A 26,048-nucleotide genomic window follows, 5' to 3' on the forward strand; every position below is an offset into this window, starting at 1 on the left:
TTAAAAATGCCAGTAATGTATTTTTGTGTTAGCTTTTCCAGGTCAGTGGCAGTAATGTGTGGAACTTGAACTTTTTGGCTTTGCCTCCTTTTCTGTATCGTTTTATTATCAAGTAGCTAAGGTTAACATTGCGGGCTACGTCAGCTTTGTTTACAGAATGATGGGACCAGCACAGAGGCTTCATTCATTTTAATTAATTACAATAAATGAAAACGCTGAAAACCTCCAGCCTCCAACCTCCAGCCTCCAACCCATCTACAGCTGTATGCTAATGCAACACAATGCATGCCCTGTCATGTGTTCCCTTACTTTACAAGATGCTGCGTTGAGTGCACATGAGCACAATACACAAAAACTCCCTAGTAAAGAATACATTTTATACACTCCAAAACTATATGATGGAGAGTTTAGACTTTTTTTTTTTTAACTTGGAGATATTCTCCAATTATGCATTTTCTTTATGCTTCTGTAGCTGAGTTTTTAAGGTCTGAAATTTTGGGTTTGCAATGGGATCTATAAACTATGCTTGCGCTTGCTTTCTGTAATTACGTAACCTTTCCATGGACCACAGATTGAGAACCACTGTCATAGTTGTTACAGAACACTTAAAGTAAATAAATATTTGAGTCTGGATTTTGCAACCCCACATTTACTGTATTCCCCTCGTCTTACAAAATGAACAGGAGGCAAGCGGCTGCAGCACTTAAATAGCCAATACAATAATGAAGGAGCAATAACATTATAACTGTGCTAGTGTCCACTTAGCCAAACAGGATGGAACAGAATGAAAGCATCAGAAGTCTATGTGTATGATTGCTCTGCAGACTCTGCGTGCAGCAGTTTGACTGTACATGTTTATTTGACTTTTTTTTTTTTTTTCACTGGAGCCAACTTCAACAAACTATGCTTGACTGAAAACACTGACTGTATCAGTTGAAAACGCCATGATACCTAGCCACCATTAGGATTCCAACAGTGGTATCCATAGTGCGGGAGAACATACACAGCGCTGTACAAAAACAACAAGAAAACAAAAGGATGTGCTACTGTGTGCTACTCCCGGACTCAGTCGTGAGGATTCTTCCCATTCACCTCCAGGTTTACAGAAGAAAGACCAAACAAAAGAAGAAAGCTGGCTTTTCAGCCTTTTAAAGGCATGTGGCCAGGGTTAATTGATATTCAATTAGTAAATTAAGACCTGACCACTTGCTGCACATCAAGGTTCAATTAGGCAGGGCGGGAAGTCTAACCTCCCAGCCCTGCCATGTCTAGCAAACTTTTCTTTACAAACCTACCAAACCATATTAATAATGAAATAAAAAATATATTATTTACAGGCGCAAGCCTCAGCCCTGCCACAAAGACAAACAGACCTGTTTTTGTTTTTTGTTTTACAGAAGTCAACCTAAATTGCATTCACAGGACATAGACAGTGTAAATACGGTTTAATTGAAGCCTGTTCATAAGGGCACTGGATCAATCAAACAATCGTTGAATAAAGGCCCGGATTTTTGTGAAGCAACCTACAATATTGCACTAAACCAATAGAAGCCACACCTGACAAACAAAGGGATGACATCAATGCAATAAAAGAAACAGTACTACAACAACATAAAGGATTGGGGGCATGGGACAGCAGTTAAATACACAGCCAGCAAGTTATATTCACAAACAAGCCCCACGGACAATAAAGCATTGACTGACAATGTAACCAGTGCACACACATACAGGGTGGGTCCTCATAATCGCACAGTACCTGAAAAGGTATTACTTGTATAAAAATCGAGTTTATCTGATCATACACTATTCTAGTTTCTCTTGTCGTGCGACTGCCTGACATCCTTTTGAAGAGTGTAGCTAGATCTGTCTCCTGACAGTTGCAACAGCTGAGGGGGTGGTGGGGGTGGGGGCTTAGGTCGGCTAGGGTATCTTTGGCTTACCACGCACCAGCGACCCCTGTGGTCTGGCCAGGTGCCTGCAGGCTTGCCTGTTACCTCTCCAGAGCTGCATTGTCCTCTGATACTGTAGCTCTGAGGTAGCTGCAGGGTGGGCCTGCAGTCTGAAAAAGAAACGGTCAGCTGATGGCACATGCTTCGGAGGACATCGTCTGTTCATCTTCACTGCTCCCGAGTCAGTGTCGGGTTGTAGCAGTGAGCTGAGCCTAAAAATAATTGGGCATTCCAAATTGGGAGAAAATTATTTAAAAAACAATTAGAAAGGCCAAGAAAGAAATAGAAATGAACATTGCTAAGGGGGCTAAAACTAATTCCAAAATGTTTTTCCAATATTACAACAGCAAGAGAACATTCAAAGAGGAGGTTAAATGTCTAAGAGATACAAATGGCAAAATCATAGATGAAGAAAAAAATTAGCAAATATATTAAATGATTACTTTCCACAAGTTTTTACAAAGAAGGATACAGACAACATGCCCCACATGTCAACCTGTTCCTATCCAGTTTTAAGTAACTTTAGCATAACCGAGGCAGAAGTGTTAAAGGGACTAGGAGCTCTTAAAATAAACATGGGATGTGGGAGAGGGAGTCGATGTGGAAGAGGGGATTGAGGGGCTCAATGTGGGTGAGGGGTTTGATGTGGTTGAGCGGTTCAATTTGGGAGAGGGGATCAATGTGGGAGACGGGATTCGATGTGGGAGAAGTGATCAATGTGGGAGAGGGGATCAGTGTTGGAGAGGGGATCGAGGGGATCGATGTGGGAGAGGGGTTCAATGTGAGAGAGGGGTTCGATGTAGGAGAGGGGATTGATGTGGGAGAGGGGTTCGATGTGGGACAGGGGTTCGATGTGGGAGGGGGGTTCGATGTTGGAGAGGGGATCAATGTTGGAGAGGGGATCGATGTGGGAGAGGGGTTCGATTGGAGAGGGGATTGATGTGGGACGGGTTCAATGTGGGAGAGGGGATCGATGTGGGAGATGAGATCAGTGTGGTTAAGGGGTTCGATGTGGGAGAGGGGATCGATGTGGGAGAGGGGTTCGATGGGAGAGGAGATTGATGTGGGACGGGGGATTGATGTGGGAGGGGGGTTCGATGTTGGAGAGGGGATCGATGTGGTTAAGGGGTTCGATGTGGGAGAGGGGATCAAGGGGTTTGATGTGGGAGAGGGGATCAAGGGGTTTGATGTGGGAGAGGGGATCGATGTGGGAGAGGAGATCAGTGTGGTTAAGGGGTTTGATGTGGGAGAGGGGATCAAGGGGTTTGATGTGGGAGAGGGGATCGATGTGGTCGAGGGGATTGATGTGGGAGAGGGGATCGACGTGGGAGAGGGGTTTGATGTGGGAGAGGGGATTGAGGGGATCTTTAATTGTGTTTAACGCTTACTAATGTACATACCACGTAGTAAACCAATAAACAACGTACATTACCAGATGGAAGCATACTTTGTCCATTGCTCTTATTTGAATTTGATCTTATTTTCTACTGACTTTACTGTACTTTATAATTGCTTTTATCATCAATGTGATATTCTGTAATATGATATTCTATAATGTGATATTTTGTAACAACTGTAAGTCAGCCTGGATAAGGGCTTGTGGTGACGTGAGACCAGGAAGGATAATGACAACAGTTTTGGTGAGGGAATGTGCTGTTGCCCGGTTTGATAAGAAATAAACAAAATAAAAGGTTTGAACAAAACACACAAACACTGGCACAAAACAAAACAGCATTATGGCAGACAAAACAGACAGACAAAACACGGCGAACACTCAGTGAGGTTCCCGAAATGAGCCTCAGATCTAACCACTAGACCATGCTGTCTCACAGCCCCTTTGTTCTAACCAGTGGACAACACTGCCCCCATGACTAGAAAGTGACTCACCCAAGTTTCACTACTTTCTGTGCCTTCCACAGCATCTTGGGCTCACTGTCAACAAAGATTGCACCTAACTTCCCATCTCTGCTAAGGAATAGGTACCTGAAAATACAGAAAAGAAAGAAATCCATTATTTTATCATTTACACTGAGGAAATCTCTCTGCCATTCACTTTCATTGGGATTCCAAATGACTGTCATCCTACCATAACATGATACTGTATCAGTATCCAACCGAATCCAATGGCTGATTAAATTCTATAGAGCAGAAACACACTTTTTTTTTTTTTTTTTAGCTAAAATTCAGGACCATAAAAAAGGAAAGGCCAAAACATTTGCGAATGTATCAAGTGTATCACACTTTTTCCACTCAGAAGATATTTATCTCTATAAGGCTTAAAAAACAACACAAACAAACTGGCCAAGGAAGTGACACTTTTCTCTGTCCTGTAATTAGCTGGATATATACACATGAACAGGCTTCCCTACAATGTGAAATAACCAACTAAAGCAAACAGTTATTTTAATTTCAAGTGAAATCCTCCCAATTAATATCTACACCATAGCAATATTCTGAAAAGGCAATGCCTTATTGTTTTATGTTGATCTGTTTGTGATTTCTAGACTGAACTGAAATTGTATTGAGAATCACGTTATTCCTGTCATATAAATAGGAAAAAACAATCAGTATTCACGTAACATTTATCACACCGATATCCATCCATGTACCTTTTATGATTGCTTCGTTTAACAAAGAATAAAGTTACTTATCTAAGTTTAATAGATACATGTCTGGCTTCACAGACCCAGAACGGTGATAATCTTTGACTGCCTAATGTTAATTTAGGCAAAGTAGTCCAAGACTAGTGCTAATCCAAGTCTGTGAAACCATCTGAAAACGATTAAACCTTTTGTGGGGTCGTGTATCGTTCCAGCTGTAGCAGGCGTTTTCAATGGAAACGTAGGCTTGCTTTAAAATGTATAGCCCTTATATTTGACTTTTGCATTCACTTCACATCGCGTGTTGCTGCATTGCAGTTTAATCGTGTTTTATCACACACCTACATCTTTAACCAACAGACTCAAGCAAACTAACCCAATTTACATGAGAGCCGTACTTTGGGATGTCTGTATCGAATAATTTATTTTTGCGTTTTATAGTTGTCCACCCCACCAAAGCTTGTATCAGACCAGAAACCTCGCTTTAAAAGACTAGATTCACAAAACTCTTAGCTGTCTATGCAAGCTAGCGACAATTACAATATTTCAAGACAGAGACAGTAGTTTTGTAGAAATCAGCGTAGCTAGTCCAAATAAAGACACCTTGTTTTTCCTTCATTTGGTGTATTTTTTCTCTAAAATTCTACTATAATTAGCATACTTCTGCTTCCTCCACTGGGAAACTAAAGCCAGCAATGTAACGTTAAATAAATAAATCATTACTGTGTAATACGTTTTGGCACCACAACAGTGCAGCAGTAGATCTGCTTATTTTACCTCTACAATAAAGCAAAGTTTAACCAATAATAAACCATGTTACAATAAATTATTTTGAATAGACAGAGTACCGTACCCTGCACTCAATACGAACTCAGCTACATCTATTCACAACACACAAGTGACAGTTGTGATTGCACTACTAAACGATGTCTTCAGTTCACAGACCGCAAAAGCTGTGTTAACTATTATACTGAATGTGGTGACAGCATGTGTGGTGGTATGTGTTTGAAATCTGGGCATTTTTCACCAGACAGCTTTTTAAAAGTAGTTTCCCTTCAAATCTGTTTCGCTGCAGTTTCGGCGATCATTCGTGTTACAGAAGATGTAGGATTGGTTGGATGGTAGGAAGTTACTGTAGTTTGTTTCAGTTTCCGTTGCGAAGGGAGAGCAAAGAGACCGAGAGAGAGAGAGAGAGTTTAAAAAAACAAAACAAAAAACAAAACTTCCTCAGCCCCAGAACATTTTTACGCAGCGAGTTTAATTTTTCGTTTTTCTTTTGTTTTAGAAAAAAACGACTGTTTATAGAATATATATAAACATGTTGTGAAATTAAATCTGAATAACATTGATTTCACGGAATAACAAGATCATCACAACAGCCCCCTTCCTCCCCCCTGTGTAATACTGCAAGACCTGGCAAAGACTGTACTGTAGTAAAATCGTCACGACATGAGGTGTATGGTGGCGGTCGAAGGAGGAGGAGCCGCTGTGGGTAAATTATATTAAATTGGGACTTTAAAAACAATACAACTAGGGAAAATATATATTTTTAACGAAACGTATTTTTAAACTCGGTGCTATATGGTTGCATTGACCCGGTCGTACTGATTCTGTGTGTTTCGCCTGTTTGATGAGTTTCGTTTCGAGAACACCCCGGTTTGGAAATAGGATTTGCTGGATGTTTTTGAGTCAAAAGATAGGGCAGTTTCTTGTCGGCGGTGAAGATGGGGGACTTTTATGACCCAGAGCATCCAACGGAGTGAGTATTTTTGTATTTATGTATGTAGTCTGTGCATGCATACTCAATAACACAAGACACTCAAAACAAAACAAAACAAATAACACACACCGTGAAAATAACACGAGTTTAAAAAAGATCCCAAGAGACTGATTTGTTGTGCATTTTACCGCGCATTTAAAATCATCCTCTAAAAGGGGACTTCGCTAACCGTGTTGTTTTGATGGAATAGTTGAGCTGTCTGGGTTACAGAAAGACGTACGGGTGAGTATTGAAGAGTACCTTTGGAATAAACACAGCAGGCACACTGCATTTCTACAGCGTGTAAAACTAAACGTCTCTCCAGCTCGTATTCCCACAATGTGATTGGTTTTTAGAATGTGTTCTTCATCCAAATTTTGCTTTCGGCGGGGAATGTAAGGAAACAGGAGAGCGGCATAGCAGCACTCGCTACAACAGGCCTAACTGCATTTGTAGGTAGGCCCGGATCCGCGTACTAAAGTAGAACTATCAGACCCCTGTGAATGACGTCCAGCGAGGGCCTGGCAACTTTAATAGTGTAGTTAGTTACTGCACTCCCAGTGTGGTGATATATTATATAATCATCTCGCAGAGAGACCGTGTGTGTGTGTGTGTGTGTGTGTGTGTGTATCTATGTGTGTGTGTGTATATATATATATATATATATATATATATATATATATATATATATATATATATATATTACACATACTGTTTACTGTTTACATTGAGCTGTTTATTTATATATTTTCAAATTACGATTCATTTAACAAAACTTAGAGATCCGTTACGGTCTAGCTAAAATGGTTGGTCTAGCTAATAATTTACTAGGCGGGGCAAAAAGTAAAAACTTGTTGGAATTTTAAAAGGTTAAAGGAAAAAGACATTTTATTTTTACATCATTTTATAATATATTTTATTAGGGTGTACAACAATGTGGGGTTACAGTATTAAGTTTGCTTGTAATATCAAGTGAGTGGTGACAAATGGCCTCTTTCAGTGTTCCAATAAAAACACTCCCACAAACACAATGAAACAAAGAACACATCAAAGTAATAGCCTGGGAAAAAGAGACAATGTTTTTGCCTAGGTGAACTACCTCACAAAAAAACGGTCTTAAGCAGAATTATCGGTTTAGAAACACAGCTCTAATGGCGATTTGTTTTTTTTGGTGGGATACACACAGGTCTCCTGCTGTACTGTTTTAGTTTAGTACTTTATCGTAGGTAGTGAGAGGACTGTGCAGTGGCAAAGAGTTCATAAGAAGATTCTTTTACACGGTTTTGATTGTATGAATTGCCAGGCTCGGTATTCCATGTAATGTTTTTCAAACAGGATAACTTCTAGCCACTACATTATTTTTTATTATGAAACAGATTTTCATCCCTGACCCCTTTTACGAAAGGCCAAAAATTTAAATGTCAGGAAAAAAAAAATTAAATACAATCTCGTTGATGATGCAGTGGGTCATTTACGTAACATTACATGGTTACTTAAGTCCTTACTTAACAAAAAAACAAAATTACGTTGAAAAACCTAGAGAAATAACGATAACGTTATCTGTGTCGGTCATCGCTAACATTGAAAGAAGTGGTGGCGTTTTTACCACCTTCATACACTGTCTCACCGTAGAGCTCATAAGTTCCACACCGCAGCCCTTCCTTTGCATGCATGGACACAGCACCTGCACGGCTGGTACTTTTTTTTTTTTTTTTCCAATCACACTGATGAAATCCCAGTAGTGGAGGCGCACATACATATGTTAAAAAAAAAAGCAACAACTTTGTACTATAATTTCACATGTGTCTAGGCCAGTGGTTACCAACTGGCCCATCCCGTCTTGTGATATTTAAGAAAAATAGAAGAGACTTTTTTTCTTTTTAGCCTCTCGCTGTATAACATGCATTTCAGGCAGGCTGTTTTTCTGGTTAAACTTTTTTTCTTGTGTTTTTCATTCTCATTCTGTTCCCAGGTGAATTTTTAAAATGTAATTCACTACTGCCCTATTACTTATTACAAGAATAACGAGAACAACACGAACCTGTGTTGATAACACACATTTAAAAAAAAAAAAAAAAAAAAAAAAAAAAAAAACTCAAAGGCCACAGTCATGAGTTTAACACCAACTTCATCCCCCAATAAGTTTAATTTAAACAATTATTTGCTGAGGTAGACATATTTAAAATTAGTTTGGGTATTTTACAGTTTTACTGTAAATGTTAATTGCAATCAACTATAGCAAGATTAAGTTGGGTTGAATTGAATGGGTGGGCCAGTGACATCACTAAATGGGGTGTGTTAATTAGAATGAGTGTCGTTGATAGGAGGGTTACAGTGTCTGTTTTGGTAAATATATGGATTCCCAGGAGTCTGCGGGCGGATTTTGATTGGTTTAATTTCACATCATCTCACGTGGCTCTTTCCGCGGCTTTCAGTTCGTTTCCCCTTCGTTACCGTGAGATTTAAAACCCTTTACTCCCGGCCCTGCCGTTCCTGCCAGTTTAATTTCCGTTTCCATCCATTCCTGTAAACAGAAATAGAAATGTATTTCCGTACCGTGGGAATCCCGCTGGGGGCCCCCCTCCCAATGTCACTCTCTAGTAGGGACCACCTTGGTGTAGGGATGTCACGGTATACCGGTTTTCTGGTAAACCGTGGTATAAACTGCCACGGTTTTGAAACCGCAACCATTTTCTGTATGATTAACGAGTTCACATGGTTTAAGGTGATACGGGTGTGTTTTTTTATTCACCGTTTCTCCATAGGTGAGCCACTGTGTTAATTAGAACTAACTAATGAACACAAACATCTCAAGTTCTGAAAACTGTCATGCATGAGATTATTCAAGTGGGCTATTAAATAAGTGACATCATATTTAATGTAAGCTGCCCTACTAAACAATGATCGCTAGCAAACGTGATTGTCAGTAAATGAAACAAATACTCGAAAATATCAGCAAGAACGAGGCACTAACTTTTCATCACTGCCTTCCTATTAATTTACCAATAAGTAACACTAGCTATTATATATTATAACCGTCAAGAGAAACGCAGTAAGCACACACCAAATGCAGAGAATCAAAAAGTCAATATTTACTGCTATATAACTAATCTAAGATTCTACAGGCATTGGTATTGCTTTTTTAATTTTAAACGGTATTGTAAAGATGTTGCCGTTTCCTTGAGTTGATAGTGTTGGTATTTTGGTTTTATGTATTCAAAAATTAATACAGTTTTATTCCTATTAAAATGAGTCCCCAGATGTAGTATAACTTTGCCCGTCATAACTATTGGCGTTTCATTTGTGTTCATTGCTGTTAACATGCAGTCTACAAAAACAAAACAGAAACAATTGCCGGTGCAGTCGTCTTCTCATCAAGTTTTGCACTCGGCGGAGAGATCGGTGGGCGGGCACTGCATCTCTTAAAACGCACTCTATTGGCTATTGCTTGGTAACACTTTGCTGTTTTTAGGGGTTTTCAACTTCTTTTTTTTAAAACTGTACCCCATCTGTCGGGAGGTTTCAACTAAAGTACCATTTACAATTTTCGCTGTTTGAATTGTACCACAGTTGCATAAAAGGCAGAATAATCTGGTTAACGCATTTCTTTTTTTCTCCCGTTTATTTAATTTATAATTTTACACAACAGTCTGGGACTGACAAATTGCTGAGACAGAAAACCAAACAGTAGGCTTCATTCTTAAAGCTTGGATGCAAAGAATTAAAAGGTAGTATTTAGGAATCTTTCACTTTCTATTGGGAAAAGTATTTATAATACAAAATAGTCTGCACTGTAAATGTTTATCACATTACTAATTACTTCCCACCTTAGCATAATTGTGTGTCATTTAAAATGTTTACAGTATCAAAAACATTAATCTCAAGATAAAATTGTAATTCATTAATAACTAAAAATGATCCAAAGGGACTCTGTATAACTCTGTGGCTTTGCACTTTCTGACTTTTGTGTTTTTCGTTTTTCTATTGCAAGAAACGTATCGAACACCGAACACATATTCAACCAGCCACAATTGCTGTGGCAATGTATCCTTGTGTTATGCTTAAAACTTAAGGAGGAACATAAGTCAATCCAGATATTATTTGAGATTTTTCTGTGTTGTGCCACAGCTGTGGACGGAACAGAGACGTAACACCAGAAATAGTGTTTAGAGAGAACAAGAAAGAACAGAGCAGCATGCTAGCAAACCTGTAAGTGAAGCCACCTGCTTAATAAACGTGGGTTTTGTTAGTTGTATCAAGTTGCCTAAATCATTATTAAAAGTAAGCAGCAATGAAACACGTAGAAGGAAGGAGATGTTCTTTCTTTGGTTGCTGGTTTGCTAAAGGCTAAAGAATGTGAAACGTACTTGCTTTGTCTGTTTCCCGATACATAAATAAGTGATTATTTTTAGTAAATAATAATAATAATAATGTGCTTTGGGGTACCACTGGACGGGTTTTAGGACGACCGTGAATTTTGCATTTTGCGAATGCGCCAGTGTTTCATTAATTTTGTCGTGTGATTACTTACAGTATTCATTTATTCATCACTGTGGTTTAACTGAACTTTTGGCAGAAACAAAATGTACTTTTTATACATCAAAACAGTATAAAAACGTCAATCTCCTCACATTGTTTCATTTTTCAGTTAGGTATTTCTTTTTTGAAAACCCAATTGTTTAACTCGGCACACTTATTTGGTATGTCGATCTTTAATCCGTGTAAACTATTAAAGTATTTAAAACTATAGATTTAAGGGATCATTGCTTAACTGTCTTGTTACTAACTTGTTCGCATTATAAGATTTAGTGTACAAATATTCAAACAATTTAATGTGGTCCATTTCAAAGAAAGGTAATGTGAGGAAACGGTTATACACTTGAGCTATTTTGTGTTTTGACGTTTTTATATTGTTTTGATGTCTAAAACGTAGATTGTTTATAATATAGAAAGTTTACATTCAAACCTCAGCAATGAATAAATTAATAGCGTATTGCATCTTTGAAGTAAGTATAAAGTAATTTTACAAAAAGGTATACAGGGTTGAATGGATGTGTGAACTGGATGAGGCAAAAGTATTAAATGTGGGCAAACCTGTAGAAATTCTAAATGAGCACAGGAGTGTATACACACTATTCGAGAACCCAGCCTTCAGCCCAGTTAACCAGAATGACAACTGCTAAAGATTTGTCAGTTCTCTCGCACAGTTCTACAGAGAGTTCCTTTACTGAAGCAGTGATATGCTACGTGAAGTATGCTGTCAACAGTGTTGTCCAGACAGACTTTATTGGGGCTTGGAATGTGGGGTCAGCAGATGCAGAAACACAGTCAATGTATCTGGGAATAAGCATTAATGTTTGTTTATTTATTTATTTATTGTTATACAATAATTTATACAATACATATTTTATGAAAATAAAGTGTAAGCATAATATTTTAGGGACCCCAACAGCTATTGTTGATTCCGACTCAGGAACTTTACATAAGGACTAGCAAGTTTATATCAGGACTAGCAAGTTTCAAAAGGATACTAGTGCAGTCGCCACCACTTAGAACAGACGTGTTTGTGCTAACATGATTTACCCACAGTAAGCGATGGACGATATAAACTCCCACGCAATAACCCAACATTCAGAATGCCCTCCAATGTCCTCCAGAGTAAAAAGGTGTATAAAGAAATCCGTTTTTAAATACCATTATATACAGCTATAACCATTACTGTACTATATTATTATTGTTTTGAGATTCATCTTTTATTAGGGAGCTGCTCTAAATCCCTTGTTTAGAAAGATACAGGGTATTATGCTTGTGACAGACTAGCCGTCTGCTGTGTGACAGGCAGTAGATCGAGACGGAGGTTGAAGTTGATGCATCCCGCAGGCGAACAGGATTTATTTACATATTGTAGTGCTGAACTGTGGGGTTTACAGGATATAATGAGACAGACAACAGTTTCAGTTCAAAGCAGTAGGAGACCACTGTCTATTTTTTTTAGCTTTTAGTGCACAATGGCTTCTTCTCTTCTCTCACAAACTCAACCTCTCAACTCTCTGTTCTCCTGCTGCCAGATCCAGCTTCTCTTTCAAACTGTCATCTCCATACACACCCAAGTCTCTTCCTCTTCCTCACACATTGGTCCAGCACTACCTGTCTCTGACTGCTTGTGTCAGACCTGCTCCCACCCCCCTCAGTGACGCACTCACTAACAGGCAGTCTTTCAGCTATAGTCACACAAGCACCAAAACACACAGAGAACACTAACAGATCTTAACGAGAATAACAGCTTACCAAAGCACGTTATTTAGAGTACTTCATCCCCTTTCCCAGTCCATAATCAGGTCCATCCTCACATTGTCCCCAGCTTTTTGAAGCAACTTTGCATTGCTGCTGACTGACAGAGTTCCAAGTATGATTTAGCAAGCGCACAGCATCTAACAGACATTTTATGTACACTTAATTTTCGTGCTGATGCTCATCGCTTTTCTCTTTCCAGCCATGCTTGCTTACTGTTGCAGTCAGTGTGTTTATTTAAATCTATGTGAATGGCACATGAGATCCAAACAGCTGAGTTTGCCCAAAATATACAGCGTGCTTAGCACAGTATAAACGATGCCTTTGTTAAAGGGAATGGCAAATAGCAAACACTATTTGCCTGATATAAACGGCTGCCCGAAATAACCCTGTACGGTGTAAGTGGTGGTCACTGCACCACTGTTTTGTTAGTTTCTAACCCAGTGATTGGCTGACGGTACTGAATCGTTTTCTAATTTATAGTGTTGAAAATGAAAAACTGGTTTTAATGGTTCTTTTTTTTGTGTGTGTGTTTTAATTTAGTCATTCCAACCGAGTTAGGAATATTTAATGCAGTGCGCTACTTTTATGTGGCGCAAAAAGGCTGGGACAGCCAGATTTCATTTTTGTTTTTTCTTGAACAGTGAACAGAAGCAGTAGAATGACAAATGTAATGGTTATTTAGTTAGTATTTGTTTCACAAAAGAAAGCTGTTTTAGTTAATGGTGGCTTTGAAGACAGTCCTTGATATTGTATCAAAGGGAGCTGTGATGTTAATTTATAAATACCCCCATAATAAGAGTACAAATAAAGGGGAAAAATACAGACTACTTACCTATCTTATAATTATATATAGGCTTGCTACTTCTCGGTATTAATCGGTAAAGCTCGTTAAACGTTGAATTCCCAAAATGTGAGTTTGACTGAAATAAATGTATATCTATCAGATGTTTGTAATATCCTACAAGGCATATTGAAAGATGGCAGCTATTGATGTGTTGCACTAGTTTTTAATATAGCATGTTTTAGATTCCTACAATTTCTAAAGTATCAAGTAGTGTTAAATAAAAAATACTCCGTAGTATTCTAACAGTGGAATTACATGAAAAAAATGTCCTTTTCTTTTCTTGTAAAACAACAGTTGTCTAACTTTTATATTGCATTTCGCAGCAGGATGTACTTTAAATAAATAGCCCTTTTTTAAATAATTATTTTTTGAGCAAACTAAACATAAATTATGTTTTGTCTCCAAGTCAGTCACGTGGCAATACAGAGTTCTATTTTTGCTAGTCCACAGTATTTGAGAGCAAGAACACCAGCATATCAACATGTTCTGGGGTTAGGCTTGCCCTCTTTCTTGAGACTATAGAGCCTGCTACTGAAAACAAACGCTCCCAGGGAGTTGATGTCGCTGATATTGCAAGATAAGCTCTTGCCAATTTGGACAGGTAAGGGAGTCTTTCCTGATTTGCCTTCATCATGCTAAAGGAATTTGTTCTCCATCAGAATCTTCACTGATACTATCTTCAAAAGAAAACATTTTGTCTCACTGTGGGCTTCGTTCTAGTTATCTTTCTTTTAACTTTACCACTGAACGGTGAATGCTAAACACTAAATATTGATAATAATATTTAGTGTTTAGAGTTCAGTGGTAGAGTTAAAAGAAAGATCAACTAGAATGGAACCAAAAGAAATATACATTATTATTCAATAAAGGGGCTTTATTGCAAAACTGCAAATAAACATTTGAGACATATGCATCTGCATAGTTATAAACCTTTCAGAGTAACGAGGCATATTAACACAAGTGGGGAGTCTGATAAATAAGAAATATATTTTATATTTGCACAATGTTAGCTGAACCAACACACCTTAATGTATTAATTACATGCTGGGTTTAAAATGAGTCTTTCTTTCATCTGGACATTTACTTATATTTAGTGATGCAGATTTTTTTAAATTTTTTAAGTGACCTGATAAACATAAGTTATAAAGTAAAATGTTTCATTTTGATAAAGTATTACTTAAGTTTCTGCTTCTGTTTCATTCATTAATGCAAAGGGGTGCTTTTATTTTTAGGTGTTTAAGCAGAAGTGTGCTTTTAAGTCATTGACTTTTTGCGTTTTTGCGTAAAGGGAAATATCCTGTTGGAGGAGGAAGAGATTTTTGTAACTGGGCACATAAAAAAAAAAAAATAACAGTCCTACTGTCTGTGCGTTCAATGTCTTTATATTTTCTTTTTCTAGATCTTTTAGCTCTGGGAAAATCTAGACACTAGTAATCCGCTTTTCCACATTTACACTCTCGCTTAAACTGTCAGTGTTTGGGGAAGGTGCTCACATCACTGCTGGCTTGTGCGTGCTCACTGTTTGTTAAAGAATCACCTGTACATTGGCTGTGTGAACAAGGCTTAAGCACGCTCTGTCTGCAGCGGGGGCGGGTTGATGGCAAAATTTGTGATTTTAATCGTTTCATTCGAATTACACTATGTAACACAATTTTTGTTCCTGGGTAGTAAGTGTTATTTCCTAATTGCTTATGCCTCAAAAGTATAGAAAATGGCTATTATTCCCCACAAACTTTGCTTTTGTGACCAGGACAGTGATATTTCAAAATATCACTATTTCCAATGGGGAAACGGGCAAATGTGTGTCTTCGTTCACATAAAGTCAGAAAAAAACAACATATGAATCCAAATTAACATGTATTTATACATGTATTTACAGTATAATCGTAAATCTCAAAACTACTCACTTCTAAATCTTTTGTAGTCATTTTTGTATTACTTTAGTAATATACCTTATACATTACTCTGCTATTAACTTGTAGAGCTTACTGATTCAGTTTTGTGCTTAATTTAAAAAAATTAAAAAATACAATAGCAAAACCAGGACTATGAAAAATGTCTGTTTTCTGACTGGGACAACAAATAAGGCTGAAACTGACATTTTTTCATTTTCAATTTTTTTGGTTTTTGCTCTGCTTGTTTCCTCAGAATATGAACTAATCGATGCGTAAAATGTTTACTTTCAAGTCAGGATACCTTGTCTAGTTTGTTTCCTACATGCGAAAGGACAGAGTCCAGCAGTTGTTCACGTTGACGTTTAACAAGCGAACCAGACTCGGTGCGATTGCCAAACGGACTGAAACCAGCTCTTTAGTCCACACGGACTTTGTTGTTTACAACAAATGTACTGTACTCTAAACTGACCAAGTGTGAACCATTCTTTCACCTTTGTTCTCAGGATCTTTGTTAGCAATAATGGACACTACTCTCAATTTTTTTGTTTTCTCAAAATAAATATTTATAAATAAAATAAGTTCATTCATTCCATTATCAGTAATAGGGGATAAAAAAAAAAAAACAGGCAGTAAAATTCAATCCCTTCCCTATCCAATGATATGTATTAACAAGCTGTACTGTAAATTATGGTGGCCCATCAAGTCAAAGAAACGAAGTGCGCTTTTCATCATGTTTACCTGATCACGGGCCCAGGAGCTGTTGCTCAGAACTGCGTAACAGAATTTTGGTAGTGGTTTGTGGACCACCTGGAGTTTACTCTCAAACAGCAGTTGTCTGCCATGTTGGTTCAGAGATGAAACTGAAGAAGCAATATTGATATATTTATTGAATGAACATAAGTTGAAAACAAGTTTTCAGCACCACACAGGTCCCTTCATCAGGAGTATTGTAGACTACATATCTGGATCATTAGACTGGAGGGTTCAAAGGCTCACAGAACAAACAAGGTTTGAAATACCTGTAAACATTACTATGGTAGAAATCGGGCCATTGGTGGAGCCTCCTGGAGTTTAAAAAATTGCACTCACAATTTTAACAATACAGATTTGCCTTAGCCAGCAGCTTCAAAAGTCATTGTATTTATTTGATCCCCTTTCCCTTGTCTTTTTATGGCATTTGCGAATTGCAATTATTCTGAGCTGTTCTGTTGATCAGTATTGAGCTAAAAAAAAACCTGTCTTTCCCCGTTTTGTCTGAGAAATTCTAACTGCTCACGACCTAACAGACTTCCTGATTCCATTCAGATCATTTGACAAAATGGTGGATCAGCCAAGCTGAAAGGCCTACTTGCCCTCTCCTATAAATAGTTTGGGTTAGCAAGAGTTGAAAGGTCACATGGTTTGAATGGAATCTGGGTTTGTTTAGCAGTAGACAATTAGAATTCTCAGAGACACGCTCAAAGCAAGTTCAAAGCCAAATAGATAGATAAAGAAACATGATCAATCAATGTTTTGGTGTGAGAAATGCTTAATTATTGCACACATCACAAAAAGTTAAAGGTGATCAAAAATAGTGACATTTTAAACTGTTTCTCCTTTAACAAACAATATGATTTCTTACATTTGTTGTAACTTTAAAATTTGTGCTACAAAATGTATACCACATGTGTGCTGGCAGCGTAGTAGAGATAGAAAGCTCAGCTGTTTGCCAAAGTTATTGAGTTAAATTGAGTCCTATGTAATTGCGAATTGATTTTAATAGTACTTGTGTTATCATTTTATAATGCATACTGACACCTCATAAAAGAATACACATGCCCCTAGGTAGCTTGAAAAACTGATCTGTGACGGTCAATTTAGAGATTTCTGTCAAAGCCCTGCAGATGGGTGGTTAAATATCTTACTCTTGGACAGGTCAGGAGGAAAATGGACTACCTTCACAGTCCTGAGTTGTCATGCTTCTCATTATAGTTGCGTGTTTTCCTCTCAAATACTGCTAGGAAAGATAACAATAGTGAACAAACACAATCTTGAAGTGCATTGATTTCTATTTTCATTTATTTTTGTGTAATACATTCTCACTACTGCTTTTTAACTTGTTGTTTAGCATGTGCTTTCACGAAAGGGGTTAGTATCTGTATGCTTAAACATGTGCATGTGTATGCTTTTTCCTGGATAGTGTCCAGCACCATAACAAAACTGTAAATCCTTTGCAACTGTAAATTTCAAGAACTGTGAAACTACACTGATGCACAAAAGAAATGCAACACTCTGGTCTAATAGATTTAATCAAATATTTTAAACATAGAAAAACAAACAATCACACAAGATGTGAAGAAAAATACAGATCAAAGAATCATGATAAATTTTCAGTATGAAACGTGACACACTGTCAAAATGAAAACATTACAAAGTTAGTATCGGGTATGACCTCCCCGAGCAGTAACACAATCTTGGCAGCGTTGACGTGTAGACCTGATCAGTGTCTGGATAGACTGCTGTGGGATGTTCCGCCACTCTTCCTGTGCAGCTGCAGCAGGCTAGCGAAGGTTGGCTGGTCATGGTTGTCTCCTGTGGATGGCACTGGCGATTTGGTCCCACAGATGTTCTATTGGACTCGGGTAAGGAGAAAAATCTGGCCGCTGCTAGACCTCGCCATTGTTTTCTTGAAGTCATGCAATTGTAATCCTAGCATTGTGGTCTTGCATTGTCCTGCTGGAAAGTCGACATTTCCGGATTGCAGGAACGGAAAAACTGTTTCCTCAAGGACTTTGTCAATGTATCACTGAGCAGTAAGGTTGCCCTCAATCTGCACCAAAGGCGTTCTTGTGTTAAAGGAGATTCCTACCTACATCATCACACTTCTACCAGTTGGCTTGAACAATGCAACAGTCAGCATAACGCTCACCACGATGCCTTTGCACACGTTGTCTTCTGTCAGATCTGCCAAGGGCAAAACGGCATTTATCAGTGAATAAAACACTCCACCACTCTCTCTCCCGCCACCTCAGATGTTCTGTTGCCCACAGAAGACAGCGATTTCGTCTCTCAGCTGTCAACATGTTACCCCTGAATGGCCTCAGAGCATGCAAATCAGTATTTCTGCTGGTGTGCAGGTTATTTCTTCCTGGAATTTCTTGTGCTGTAGCCACTGCAGTCTGAAAACGATTTTGCAGATGGATCAGTTGAATGTGACAGTCCTGGGCCAGTGTGGCGACTGTCTGCTTTCCAGGATGTGGCCTGTCCCTCACAGGCCAGTTTCCTGGTCTGCTGATTGTTGAAGCAGAACATCTCGTTCTCCAGACAAGTTCTCTTGCAGACAGGCTGCCTTCAATCCTGCTGAAAGCAACCCGGCAATGTTCATTACTCAAGTGGGGCATGGTCGTATCTTCCACTGTTCTCGCCTCAATTAAAATCATGTCTTTTTCGAGTGGCTGTTTATAATTCATCAACTCCTTTTGGCAATTTTAACACCACTCAAATACCAAACACTGAGTACCTGTTGTTTTTATGAAATTGCATAACTTGAGCTCAGTCTTTTGTTATCCCAAGGTACAATACTACTCAAACAGTCAACAAACCTGCTCACTATTTAAAATGTAAATAGCACTATTTGGCCAATGAGCTATTTATGTAAAACTTAGACTCTGTTGCAGTTTCATTGTGCATAATGTTTCTCAAATGTAAACGGCTAACATTATGTACATCCAGCTGTTCATTGTGATGCAGAGCACTTTCCATTGCTAGATGAAGTTTCTACTTGAGGTTTTTTTTTTTTTTTTTTCACACTAAAGCTGTGTTTGTACAGGTTTTGTAACAGCAGTTAGCAAACTACAGTTGTGCAGACCGAACAACTCATTCAACTCCAGCCATGGGGATTGAGACAGTTTGCCTAAATCCCCTTTTTAAAAAAACACAAAAAAAAACACAAAAAAACACAAAAAAAACCCCACCTTCAATGTAATCTATGTATTCAGGTGTGTGACTGAGTTTAGCAAAAAATACCCAGTCTGTGTGTGTGTGTGTGTGTGTGTGTGTGTGTGTGTGTGTGTGTGTGTATATATATATATATATATATATATATATATATATATATATATATATATTCATAATATCATGGGTAACATTAAAAATTTCAAAAGATTGAGTTTTTTTTTTATACCATTATGTTTTTATAATGGAAAAGTGACCTATGTTTGTGAATCACTCAGAAAACATTCATTTGTGTGTTGTTTTTTTTTTTTTTTTTCTTTTTTTTAAAAATTTAAATTATCAACGTGTTACTTTTTTGTTTTATGAATGAATATGAAATCACCTTGGTGCTCTTGGCTTGGATTTGTGTTTTGCCTTTTTGCTCCCCTAAAACTGCCTTGGTATGCCTGAATCTTCACACCCAATGAAGGCAACATTTCTCTGTTAACATCTACTACAAAGAGCACTGTATGCCTCCCCATCCATAGCGTTTTTTCCTCCCCACAACATCACACTTAGGGATGGGTCGGTATACCTGTTTTTCCATTTACCGTGGTTTAGGTACGTTACGGTATTCGTACCATTGCTTTTATTCTAAACTGCAATTAATGTAATTTGTTTATCACGGTTAACACATTTTTTCAACTGCAAACACGCTTCTTCTAAATCAAGCGATGGTATTTGTTAATTGTCTGATGAAGATTTTTTTTTTTGTGAACTGATACTGTATTTTGATAATGGTTTTACAAAACTGTCAACTACACAGAATACTAATTTAAATTGCTGTGTTCTGTTACCCAGAGCTTGCTGCGCTGGCTGCTCTTGGCTGCTGTCTTTCTGACATCACATGCAGCTTTTAGAGAAACGCCTTCTCCAAATCTTGCATAACAGCATACATTTCTGCGTGCTATATTTACGTTTGTCTGGATTATCAACAGTATGTTTGATGTAATTGATTAACATTAACTTTATTGCAAAATTATACATCACTTATCACAGATTTAGTTCAATATGTTTGTTTAAGTAATTATTTATTTAATATAGCGTTGACAAGACTGTTCACAGCTTCCTTGTATAATGATAAAATATCATTTGCCTCCGCTAACAAGGTAGCAGCAGTAGTTTTGGTGGTTATTTGCATTACGATTAGCAGGTCACTCGTAATCTTTGCATTGTCCCTTTTGTTCACAGCCGCTGCCAGCCTCCCTCAGTGACATTTCAAAGCTGCGCTGGGCTATGCAGAATCTGCGCATATTTCTGTGGGGGTGTTGAGTGACGTCTAGAGTGCATAGCCGCGATTCTGAGCAGCACTGTGCAGTACTGCGGAAATCTGTGCTTTTAACTACTCAAATAAAATTAGCAGACACCCATGACTGCAACAGGATAACCTGTTTATTGTCAACGTAGTTTTGTTTAAACAAGTTATAACAGTATTCCAATTTTCTTAGGTAAGTGAAGAAATCTTTTTTTACAAACTCCACATATGTAGAAATCATTGAAAGCTTACTTGTGCAATGTCGTGATGTGTAGCTATAAATCCGATAACACGTTTTAGTATTTTTTTTTTTTTTTTGCTATACATATTTTATTTATCCGGTTGAAAAAATAAACGACTCATCTCTGCTCTTAAATAATAACCTGTGGTACATGTTTGTGTTTTAAGCAAAAGACCGATCATTTCCCAATTCTATTTACCATCAGCCAAACAAAGTATTTATTTATTTGTTTATTTAATCCATTTAACAAACTACAACACCATGTAATTTTGATCTTAATACTGTTGTAGTATAACATTGAGAGTGTACGACTTTAGTTTTTTTTAGTTTTTTATTCAGATTCTTTATAAAAAAGAAACGTATCAAGTTATTTGGCATAGTAAAATATTAAATACCAAATGTTTAAATCATTCCATGAAAGGAAGTATGATTTGTTGGTTTTATTTTTGTGAATTACAGTAATTTAAGTGATTTACATTCATCTTTTTTCTTTTGAGCCTGTATTTTATAACTTGCATGATGTACTGTATACCGTGATATTAAGGTTCCCACAGTATTTTTTTTTAACGGTTATCATACCGTCCCATCCCTAATCACACTGTCTCCACCATACCAGTCATACTGCACAATGCTCTCCTGATTTGTAGTACTCTCCCCTCCTCTGCCACACTCAGTCATCCATCAGCAACACTGAGGTTGAAGCTTGACTCGTCTGTGAAGACCACCCGTTTTCTGTACCACCCAGCATCAGTGCTGTATTCCACTGCAACCTCTCAAGCTTAAGTTCATTAGTTTGAAATCCAACGCTCCCTCAAGCAGACCAGACAAAGTTACTGTTTCATTTCATGTTTTTCTTTTTTCCCCCCCATGTCACTGCTCTTCCTTGCTGGCCTACCTACTTACCTCTTTTTTTATTGTAATAATTGTCCCCCCCCCGCTTTCTTTTTCTAGGTTCATACCCTAAAATTAAAATGAATTAATGTTTGTGTGGCCTATTTCATGAAAATGTTTGTTACATTGGATAAGTTATCAGTACTAGACTTTTTTGATGGAGAAAATTAGGATTGACCCATCGCCATCAACACGAAAACCTTGAGTTTGTTGTCATCAGTATACAAACATGCTATTTTCATGGAAAGATCTTGCTGCTCTGTGTATTATTTTAGATTGACCAGATACTATAGCAGCAAGTGTTTCATGATCGACTCACTTGCTGTGACCCCTATGTATAGACTTCTTTGCTCTGTTCTGGCATGTACACTGCAGGAATGTTATTGCAGACCAGTGCAGTTGACGCAGTGTACTGTTGCACCTTTTTATTTAAAAGTTGTGTTTAGCAGAGAAACCCAATGGCGAGTAAATGTGGAATTAACTGGAGCAGTGTTTCTTTAATCCTGTCAGGTGTGACATCACCTTGAAGCGCTTGCTGCTCTGAGTTCATTCCTGCCAGGCCAGAGGCTGCAAACCAGCACTGGCTATCGATTTGCAGAGACCCCGTAACGTGAGACCACCAGTAAATGGATACATTCGTGGAAACACAGATCAGGTACCAGCCATTGTTTACTCACACAAAAAGGGTACTCGGGTGTTGCACCACCCCCCCCCCCCCCCCCCCCCCCCCCCCCCCCCCCCCCTTTTTTTTTTTTTTTTTTTTGTTGCTTGCATTCATGTGAAATTGTAACACAAAAGCCTAAGCTATTTTTTTTGTTGAATTCCACCTGGCTGTATTGCCATTGCTGCAAAAAAGTTTGATGCACACATTTGAAAACAAAAATAAACAGATATGATTGAGCTGGCTCCTCCTGTGAGCTCCCAATGGCTGTTTGCATACACACAGCTCACTGGTGCTAAGGATGGATTCTTTATGTTCTCCATGATGCATTTTGCTGCATCCTGCCCCTGCTTGTTTGACCTGCCAAGTTTGCCTGCATTCCCCAAGCATAGCATGAAGCCCAGCATACACTAAGAAATATGTTTCCAGACAAAATGTTTCCTTGTGTGTGCTGGATGTTTCTTTATTTCCAGAAACCAGGAAACATGCTTCACGGAGTAGGCTAGGGTTATACTTTTTGCCTTTAGCCAATCAGGAGAGACTCCGAGGAACAGTCATTGATCATGTGACTCTGCAAGCTGGTGACTTCTACAGAAGATGACAATTTGGAATCCCGCTACAATCAATCGTTTTATTGATATGCACGCTGACACACTGTAGTGTCATTTCGGGTTATTCATCATCCTACAAGCCTCTGCATCCATACAAACAAAATTGTGATGACTAAGCATAGCTTATTTTAAGAAGCATGTTTCTAGAAAGCTGATTCTTCAAAAAATGTCAGGAAATGTCACCGGGAGAACTTTTTCAAGCAGCACGTGATCATTCCTGCTGCATGCTCCAAAAATGAAGAAAAGCCACCTTGCACTAAAACTTTGTAAAAGAAGGGGAAATCACAGGAACAGAGTCGTGTGGACAAGAGAGCGGATCGTAAATTGCGAGGAGAAAGGAGCGTACCACAATCTTTTAAAGCATCTATGCTTAATTATTGCAATTGAATTCATATAGATACACTTTTGAGGAGCGGGTGAGGCTTGTAGGACCATGAAAAACCTTAAATGACACTACAATTCATCAGCGTACATATCAATAAAATGATTGAGTGTAGCAGGGATTCCAAATCATGTCTTCGTCTGTAGAAGGCTTCGTCTTACATAGTCCCATGATCAACACTCATGCTCACAGTCTCCTGATTTGGCTAAAGGCAAAATGTTTCTTGAAAATATTTCTCAAAGTAGAACCCTGGCCTACTCTGGGAAACATGGAAACTTCCAGCCTACACGAGGAAAGACTGGAAACATGTTTCCTCGTAATTGCTGGGCTTACTTGGAATAGTAAATTAGCCTAATCAACACCAATGATCCTTACCTGTAGAGAGCTTGATATGAATAATTGTTTCGTGCAGCACTTACATGGTAAACCAGCAGGCAGAACAGTGGGTGTATTCACTTGAACTATCCTGAATATTTTATTAGGGCTGCAACGAAGGGTGCATTTTGACTTTCGAAGGTTCGGAACATGTATTGCTGAAGGAAGGTTCGAAACTTTGATGGCACTAATTTGTATAATTTACTGGTGATGTCCCCATAGCTAGTAGTATTTGATTGAAAATCCTGTTTTGCAGATAATCCATATCAGTGGGGGAAAAAAAATTCACATGTAGTTTAAAAATATGTTGTATAGAACAGTAATCATGTTTTTATAATTTAAGTAACAAACGTTTACATGTAATTGATGCTGCTTGCAATATAGTAAGCTTGCATTGCAGCAGCACAAACTGCAGAGGACTTAGGCAAAACAAAACTTTAATTCCCCGTTCCAAGCAGGTTATCGGTCAGTCACATTTTATTACTACTAAAAATAATAATAATATGAGCATACGCTAATCAAGTGACCCTGGAGATTGGTTGTGCCTCCATGATACATCAACAGTCGCTTGCACAGTTCTGGGCATTTAACATTTCTTTCAGTACAGCTTGCACTAAACAACGCTTTGCTGTCGAGATGCCGAATGAAGAAATTAAATGTTTGCCTCCTGGATAACATGAGCTGGAGGGAGGAGGGGTAGACGGGGCTCAGTTTTCAAAGATTAAATGATTAGTGTTTGCGTATATTTCATATGTTTTCATACTTCTTCTACTATAGCACTTCTTACACTGTCTTGTACACTAGGTGTTCAGTACATATTTTACTGAAGCACTACAACCGCTGTAGGTACCGCCCCAGTGCTTTGAATACTATACCCTGCTCTATACACGGCAGCGGAATCAGAGTTGCTTCGTATAACGATTTGGTAGTGGATTTTAATACGACAACTGTTCACGTAATGTGCGTTATACAAATCAAAAGATTAAATTTTGCACATGACGTTGCCAACACCATACAATGCAGATGTTTGTTGCATGATCTGATTAATGTCACGTGAATGCATTGCTGTTTTCATACAGCTCAAATTCTGATTTGTATAAAGCTAAATTCTTAAAAAAAAAAAAAAAAAAGTAAACCTGCTTCACATCGGAACAGTTCATAGCTTGTCTGTGTTGTGTGTGCATGTTTCCCTGGTTTCTGGAAGCAAGTGATGTATAATATAATAGAGCAAACTATAATAACTTTGCCCAATAGGAAGCGAGTGTGTCTTTCCGAAGAGATTCCCAAAAACTGTACATCCAAACAGTTGTAATTAAAAGTTAATAATTAGGTCCGCAGTTTGATATTTTGTCTTAAACCAGCAGTTTTTCAGTCCCAAACTGGTGTGACATAAATGCAATATTAAAGAAACGGGGAGGGGGGAGGGGGGGGTGGTGTTGTGTTAATATGATTATTCTGCCTTTTATTGCAACTGGAACCATTCACTAGAGCGAAAATTGCAAAAGGTTACTTCAGCTAATGCCTCCAGACAGAATGGATACTGTTTAAAAAAAATAATTTGAAAACCACTGAGCAATAGGATTGTGGTATGGGTATGTAAACACGGTTTACGGTATTTGCTTCACTGCCCTTAACAGTTGTAACACCAGGAAATGAGACCAGAAATATATGCAAATATCACACATCCTCTGACTTTCACGTCCTCTTATTATCCATACATATACCATTTATTTACAGTTACAATAATACTATAATATTAATATGGCTGCAAAAGACATTGGATGTTTTTCTGGTGGAAAATAAGGAAGGGAATTTATTTTAAAGACTTTGTTTTTGTACAGTAGTTCAAAGCAGCATTACAGTTAAAATGTAAGGCTATAGTTAATGCATACCCCAAAATTTACGCAATGTATGGAAAAGAAACTGTTTTAAACTGATTTAAAGCCAGTTCTGTCTCTGGCTATGATTGAAGGTGAAGTATATTCCGTAATAAGATCTTTCAACATATGTTGTATAAAAGCTGTGTATTAAATTCTATTCTGAACTCTAGCCATTTGTATTTTCTTGGCTCATAGCAAGAAATGTAGGAAGTAGTGCCAAAGCTCTCTTTGTAGCCCTTTTAAAAATTCTGGTTTTAAATCATGCTTGGTTATAACTTAGACCAGCATGGTGTGAAATGAGTCGGTTTAAGCCTAGGGTAGTCTGATTTGAAACAAGCTTTTAAAATTTAAGGGTCTGGATGAAAATGTTAACTGAATTATTGAAGGTTCAAAGGTTTATTAGCTAGCCAGAAATTTGAAGATTGTTTTAAACCTTTGA

General features: G+C 38.0%; 1 protein-coding gene across 5 annotated transcripts in view; it reads left to right on the forward strand.

Annotated features, from left to right (window-relative positions):
• The first annotated feature begins 5,612 nt into the window (after positions 1 to 5,612).
• Positions 5,613 to 26,048, forward strand: part of LOC121312967 (histone-lysine N-methyltransferase SETD2-like) — an 83,729-nt gene continuing 63,293 nt past the window's right edge. For 2 of the 5 annotated variants that reach the window (XM_041245001.1, XM_041245005.1), the window contains exon 1: positions 5,615 to 6,308. In XM_041245001.1, coding sequence (XP_041100935.1) covers positions 6,274 to 6,308 — 35 coding nt within the window. In that variant the 5' untranslated portion in view covers positions 5,615 to 6,273. Of the gene's footprint in view, positions 6,309 to 20,504; positions 20,762 to 22,210; positions 22,356 to 26,048 lie in introns of all 5 variants that reach the window. The other 3 variants (XM_041245003.1, XM_041245002.1, XM_041245006.1) reach the window with 3 other exon arrangements.

Source organism: Polyodon spathula, chromosome 3 (assembly GCF_017654505.1).
Source record: "Polyodon spathula isolate WHYD16114869_AA chromosome 3, ASM1765450v1, whole genome shotgun sequence".
In the NCBI taxonomy this organism is placed as follows: domain Eukaryota; kingdom Metazoa; phylum Chordata; class Actinopteri; order Acipenseriformes; family Polyodontidae; genus Polyodon; species Polyodon spathula.